General features: G+C 45.7%; 1 protein-coding gene across 11 annotated transcripts in view; it reads right to left on the bottom strand.

Moving 5' to 3' along the window:
* Positions 1-7,500, bottom strand: part of LOC126578787 (atrial natriuretic peptide receptor 1-like) — a 61,157-nt gene that overhangs the window by 9,972 nt on the left and 43,685 nt on the right. For all 11 annotated transcript variants that reach the window (XM_050241770.1, XM_050241737.1, XM_050241761.1 and 8 more), the window contains 2 exons: positions 2,139-2,253; positions 1,172-1,316 (listed from right to left, as the gene is read on the bottom strand). In XM_050241770.1, the coding sequence (XP_050097727.1) occupies positions 1,172-1,316; positions 2,139-2,253 (260 nt within the window). The remainder of the gene's footprint in view (positions 1-1,171; positions 1,317-2,138; positions 2,254-7,500) is intronic.

Here is a 7,500-nt window from a genome sequence, read left to right on the forward strand (position 1 = left end):
TGGACCATCGGGCATTGATGCTGCAGGATGCGAGGATTATGGACTCCACCCGATGGCGACATACCATCACGCGGCTGGTCGGTCCGGCATGCACCATCGCTCGTTCGGAACGGCCACAGCCACGACCACCAGTGTTGCAATAGAATCCCTTCGCTTTCCGCGACTTATTATGCTTGTCACGTACGAGGATTGGAAGCGATTGGATTGGATTGTACTTTAGCGAAAACTCTCCATTCGCTCCTTGGCCACAGCGCAATGCGAAGGGGGAAAAAAACGAACCGAGAACCCCTGCACCGAGGGTCTGGACGGAAATCGGATTTTAAACAGCTTCATTTTGGACCAGATTGGAATGAAAGTGTGTGCGAAGAACATCGGGGCTGATCCCAAATTGGTCCAGCTTTCGGTGACCAAAGGCAATCCCCCGGCAAGGGACCTTGCGGTATCGGACGTTAGCCGTCGGTGGTCGCTTGTTGAATACGGGATTAAGCATGGGCAGGATCTCGACTAATGAGTTTCCATTAAATTGCTGAAGACAGATTATCGGAATTTTGATTGCTTTTTTAACAGTCGCCCGGCGGGTGGAAAGTGTTCGTGTGTTTTGTTTCTTTAAATTGAGAAATAATGCCGGAAAGTCACGCTTTGTAAGGTAATCAAATGAACCATTTAACGGAGTTCATGGTTTATGGAAAGTTCAGCAGCATTTTTTGCAATGAAGGAAAATTTATTGCAGCTCGTGATAAAACATTCTCATTTGGAATGTTAAATTCCAAAAATCCCATATTGGCCGTCATGAAACCAAAATTACTCTTTTTCTCTTAAATTCTCGCTTATCAGCATCTTTTTCAACGTGCTTGAGTTCTATGTTAGAGATCCTTTCTCTAGAAAAGCTCATTTTCGCACAAAAAGAGCCCATGTTTAATGGAAAACGGAACGCAAATTACATCTCATTTCGCTGCGGAGTAATTAAATGAAATCTACCATTCCTTACACTGAGACCATCCTATCGGGGGGATAGGACATCACAGAGCATTAGCTTAACCCACATGAGAGCGTCGTTGATAGTATCATACTTGACCGATGGCCCGCATGTGCTGAGCATTCGACAAACTGGGTCGGTGGAGTTGCTGTTCGTTATCTCTAGCGATTCTTGATTCTGCTGGCGATGGCTTACCTCATTGGAGAACTGCTGATACTCTTCGTCCTCCGGTTCCCGGGCAACAACCTGTAGCAGCGCGGTGTAGGCTTCCTTTGCCTTCTGATTTCGCTCGTCCGTATCGTTCCTCGAGTACCAGGGTGGATTCTTTGTCGCCGCCATGCTGTGGATATTTCGTTTTCGTTAAGAATATGTACCGAAATGGAATAAAACTACGCCGAAAGCTAAAACGGTGATGGTAGTCCTTTCTACGAAATGCAAAATGCACCTCAACTGGAGTGGCCACCGTGGAGCAATATTTAAATGAGATGAAAAGAGAACCAATTCTACGGTCGGTCGGTCGGTCGGTCGGTTGGACGAAGAAGAGATTTGTAACGTGGAAAATATGCAAACTAAGGACCCTGCTCTTATAGTTGTTTGATTGTGAGACCCTTAATGTTGACTCAAGGCATCAAGCACCAAGCTTCAGAAAGGTTTCGTCCGTGGCAAATACCGACGGACCAGGGCAAATTTTTTTTTAGAACAACCATTTATTAACCTAAACGGTCTCCGGCCCTCTGCCACACCAACGGCAATCCGTTCCTTTTCAGGCTAATCCGCTGGTGCAGCCGGCCCTCCCACTCACTCCCACCACTGAACTCTTCGCACTGCTCCTCTCAGAGCGGGCGAGAGCCCATTACGCCGCGTTAGCGACAGGAACCGGGCGTCCTATCGCTTCCCTTGGCTGTTGTTGCAGGAGCCGACGCCGAAATCGCCTCTCCACTGCGAGGATCGCTGCTTCTTCGTCGACAGCTCGTCGACAGCGCTCGACCTCCTCCAAGTTCCCCGATGTCAGGGCTGCGCGGAGCTCGTCCTGTGCTCGTCGTAGGCGGAGTCGTGCCTCCACCACTTGCCGTTTCGTCGGATCAGCCTCTCTCGTCCGACCAGGGCAAATCCCAAACCAACAAACGAGGGAAAAATATGAATTTATCCCCCTGGACCGTACCTTCCGAATATCTCGATGTTGAAGAACACGTACTCGCCACTGCTGACCATGTTGAGTTCGGCGGCCGCCAGCATGATTTCACGGATCGTCGCCGGGCTGGCGCACATGATGACAACTGCAAGTGCACGGTGGCAACGAGAAAGAGAAGAGATAACAGAATTGTACTGGAGTGGTGGTTCGATTAAATGCGTGCAGATGCTGCAAGATAAGGAATTGAAGTTTTGCAAGGATTTTTTGATATTTCCACTTCCGTTTTTCCACCGGAAGAAACAGTTTGGATGGTATTGATTTTCGCGTGACATGGATTACCGATGCCCAGAACGGAAAAGATAAAAATGAAGATGAAGAATGAAAGCTGATGACAAACTACGCCTTAAACCTACGACTACCGCTAATGGCAATGTCAATGGGGAGAGAAGCTAAAAGGCTGTCCGTCCGTGGTTGCGGTCACGCGAAACACTGCAGCACCAATGATGCCAATGGTGATCCCACATGAATGGTCACATCGGCACGTTTTTCGACTCGAGTTTCCGAGAGAGAAAACAGCCACTGGCGAGGAATTTGTTGCACCAATCTGTAGCCAAACCCTCGAATCTCGCTAAAACCGCGAAAAGGCGTGAAAATTCCCACCGGCGTTCGATTTGAACTCCCGATAGGGCGCTGGAATAATTGCATTTCGCGCCATCGTGCTTTCGGGGACATGCACTCAACTGTGCCATTGCAGTTGAATGTAGTTTAGCTTCCAAAGACACATTATCCCCAAGCCACGTGGCCAATAATGAAAGCACAGAAAAGTTGTTGGATCCTAATTTAATATTTCAAAACATTGTTGTCCTTCGAATGTCCGTAAAGTGTCCGAGTGGACACGCGTCCATTATTGTGTGTTGCGGGCTTTTATGTTGCTTTGGAAAAGGTTTTTAAAACATCCAAGCTGAAAATTGTTGCTCCACGATGGTGGCCATTGTGTGCAAGTGGAATGTGCAAACACCTCCAAGAACCAACGGGACCAGGATCGTGCTTTTGCAGCGTCATGTTCGGTAAACGTAAGCGACCAAAACTATGCTGCACGCTGCAGCCCGATAAAACATGAACCTCTCCCAGCATTCCAACACGGAGATACGCAAGGACGAAAGTTGCACTTTTGTGGTGGTTTGCTGTGCAAACACCAGCTAGAGTACCAGTTCGCGAGAAAGTGCAAAATTGCCAAATTTCTTTACCCAAATCCTGACCAAAATCCCAACGCACCGAAACGCTGATATTGTTAGTTCCTGCGATGGTTGCGATGGTTGCGATGGTTGTATGTTTAAGTTTTTCAATTAAAAAATCGTTTTATCCGGATAGTTGATGGTGCATTGTGGGCATGAGTTCGGCTTTGAATACCTTAAAACTTTTCACATTTTATAGCATTTCTGGTTCACGCTTCACTGGCCACCTAGTGGGTGCTCTGTATGACACCGGGACAAAGGAACGGACACGGACGGTTGTTATCTTTAGGCTGTTGACTGGGCTGAATGACTTACAGTGAGCTGGCTATTGTTTGTTGGCGAGAAACCCGAAAATAATCACTTCTGGCTTGTGTAGGACGGCACCAGACGACCATTCCACCATAAGTTGTCCACCATTTCACGAGCTAAATTAATAAACGATGCTCAACGCACCACCAAACCGAGAAACAGGAAAAACGGCAAACGATGCTGGATAAAAAGGGGTCTGTTTATGAAGCGAAACCGAAATCAGTTCCATTCAGTCGCACTACCAGCCCTACTCATAAGTTTTGATAATGTCGAGGAGCCGTCCTCTCATGCAGCAGAGAGCTACAGCTGCTCGCGATAGTGTCTATCCCCTTGATTTTCCTTCTGTGACCGGGAAAACCCAGAAGCATGGAGTTAGTGTTGTTGTCCGGGTGTCTTCCGTCGTTTGTGCTTACCACGGTCCACCTAGTGTCGGTTGTCTGTGGTTTGGTATTATCTTACATTTACGGAAAAGAAAAGCTCAACCGCTGCCATCGTGGCCACCTACACGGGTGCCGACGACGACGACAAGGGCGATGACGGTGCTTAAGGTGATGTGCCGTTTAGTTTCGGTTGTTTTTGATGCCATGTATATGTGTATGTATTTTAGTGCTAGGGATTACGTCTTCCGGTGGCAACCGTGAAGACCGCTTTGTTTTTTCGAATAAACTCCAGCATCGAAAGGTTCTGCTGCTGCTTCCCAGCGGGCAGTTTAGCTTTTGTGTGGCACAGTTTGACCCAACGACGTGGTTGAGCTGTGGGCGAAAAGCCAGGAAAACGATATTTTTGTTTGTGGCGATCATCAACATGCCTTTTAGGAAGGATACGGATTTGCTCCTGTTTGTGGTGGATGCTAAGTGGAAAACATGGCCAAACCAACATTGGAATATATTACTGTCATGGTCCCTCTGACAAATTCGAAAGGATTGAGCATGATTTTTTATCAAATATAATTCTAATTTTTAGGCAAATAATTTATACAAAAGAATAGAATTTCAATAAACTATGCCTACTTGAATGCTCTGACTACTTGACCTGTTCAAATGATATACTACTTTGATTCCTCTTGCCAATCTATGGCACTGCATGTGTTTCAAGAGCGAGAATCATTCGCACACCTCGACACAAATTTATTGAACATTCCAAAACGCGATTGGAACTGTCAATTGCACTGAGAGTGTTCAACTATTTCGTAAATTCCCGAATCACAGTCGAGGATTTCGTCGGAAGTCGTCGCCGGATGTTCGGAAAACATCAAACAACCGCAACCATCCATCGCGGAAAATATAGACATGGAATTTGATTTTGCAACCGTTTGCCACGTGCGATATGAGTGGGACATAAAATTGGAATTGGAAAAGTGGCAACAATGCCACCGACAGATATCTTCTACTCGCCATTCGTGAATAATGATGTATCGAATGCAAACGAGCAATATGGCATCTCAAAAAGCAAATAGCAGCAATACAGCAGTTTGTAATTTCCGCAGGATGCTCCTCGTGCGCGGGAATCGTGTATTGGTTTGTCACATCCAACCAATACCGGCCGGTTGACGCAACAACAGGCCATTTCCGGATGGTTGCGGATTACGCGGTGTAGTCACGAAAATACGCCAAGTTTGGCACCGTAATGGTCCCTGTGGTGTCATGTTACGATCATGCTACTGTGTGACTCAATTTACGTTGTTTGCATCAGTTGTGTTGTGCTACACAACTCTCCAAAGTGGTACCATTTCTGGTGGTTATGATTTGTCTGCCTTTGAAGTGGCGCTTAGAGTTAAGTGTCGAGATGATACTCAACGATAGTTGATAAGTTAATCATCGTTAATTGTGCTTTTGAGTTTGCTTATCGCTCTTCTTTTCCCATTCTGTTGCCCTAACGGTATTTAATTAAAATCATGAATTCCGTCCGTACCTGCCGGCCCCAAAGGAGCCTATGAATAAGGCATGTGACTTTTCTGTTGACTTTTTAAGTGCTGCAATACGGCAGCAAGTATGAGCAGGTGAAGGTGTAACGACGCATTGAGTGCAACATGAAAGTGTTCTGCATTCAAAGCACATACTCGAGGCTACTGCGCTACCAACGTGCTGAAGAGCCCACATTGACGTTCTTTCTTTGATACGGTTACAAGCTTCGTGTGACGATGTTGTGCGCTACTTTCACTTGTGCTGCTAAAAAGCTCCAAGAAAAGAATCTGATATCACAAGCCACGGTAGTAAGGTCTGTGTCGTTATATTTTAAGGGCAAGCGGTGTCTGAGCGTGGAATGCGAAGCCCCGATCGATGCGAAGGATTACACAATGTCCTTTTTGTCTTTCGTCGCTTTGTCACTGCAAGTATCCTTCTCAAATCATTTTATTTGTTGGCTGTCACTAGCTTTCTGTTACTAGACAACGATGAGGATGCAGGTTTTGCTGCAAGGAAGACACACGAAAAGAAAGATACGGTTTCAAGCGAGAAGAATGAAGCTTTCTTCTCGTGTGTCGAACAAAGTTACAGAGACACGGAGACCGGAAGTGTCAAATGAAGCATGGAATAATGAAAAGTAAGCAATGCGAACGCTGGAATCCAAAGATGGAGCGTGAGAGTAGCAGAACATTTTTCCAGGCGACACTGACCATGCTCGGGAAGGACATTGGCATGGTTAGAACGGTTCCGCCTTGAAGACGCTCCGGAAAGGAAAACTTTATCCATTCATTACGTGTCTGAGCGCGGGAGTTCCGACTTGTGCAACGTCCAGCGTCGACGACGTGGTTTTCGAATGTCGTCGACTGTGTGTTAAATATGCACTTTGGACTTTTTAATTATTATTTGCACATCTTAACGGGGGAATTTCAAATAAACCACAATAATCTAGTTGCTCCACCCGCGTTTTTGTGTTCTCAAAAGTGGTCCCTGAGAAACGGAAGTGGAGCTTTGGCTTCGTGCCAAGCGAATAATAGTTTTCGGTTGAAGTTGAAGGCAAACTATCTCAATGAACAATTCATGGTCGACAATAATTTCACTTATCTCGGAATCGGAGACAATGAACGATCTTTGCAGTTTAATTGTAGTTTACAGTGAAGTGAGTGAGGATGGGAAAAGATAATGTTTGGATAAATTACAAAGGTTTCGAGCAAGTTAAGCATTCAACAATGTGTCGTAAGAAGATGCATGCAAATTTAGAGCTACTTTGTGTAGTGAAAGTGAACTCAAAAGTAAACTGTATCAACAAATGTGCACGTACGACTACTATTTCCAGTAGAACCTTCTACATGTACGACAAGCGAAAACAAAAGGATAACATTGCAATGTAGAAAAATGAGATGGCACGCACCTACCGGCCACTGGCGATGGTAATGTTCTGCATGAGCGAGTTATGAAGGACGGTTGAAATGAGAGAAACGAAATCGAAAGCTGATCAATGGTAGCATAAGATATCGGTTCTATTCGCCGAGCTGTTAACTGATAGCATATGAAGATGGGCCCTGCCAAGTCAGGATATCCCATAATCCCCTCCAGAAGACAACGTGCATTACTGAATGATTGAATCGAGGTTTAGATAAGCTCTTCCAATCCACAATCAATTGGAGATTGGAATCCTTCGCAGAAAAACGCGCAGAACGAATTTTTCTCCATTAACCGCTGACGTTTCGCTCTGTCAATCAATAGCAACCATCAGTTCATTATGTACAGCGCGTTAAATATGAGTTCGCATCGGTGGAGAGTGAAAATTATTTCCATGATAGCCCGCGGGGAAGAGTCCCATCAACTGCACTTAATCATCGTTAATCCATAAATCATTGGAAACCAGAAAAGGATTTTCGTGTTTGTGGCAATGGAGCTGAACAATGGGTGACGTACCCAATGACC

This window comes from Anopheles aquasalis, chromosome 2, assembly GCF_943734665.1.
Source record: "Anopheles aquasalis chromosome 2, idAnoAquaMG_Q_19, whole genome shotgun sequence".
NCBI classification, from domain to species: domain Eukaryota; kingdom Metazoa; phylum Arthropoda; class Insecta; order Diptera; family Culicidae; genus Anopheles; species Anopheles aquasalis.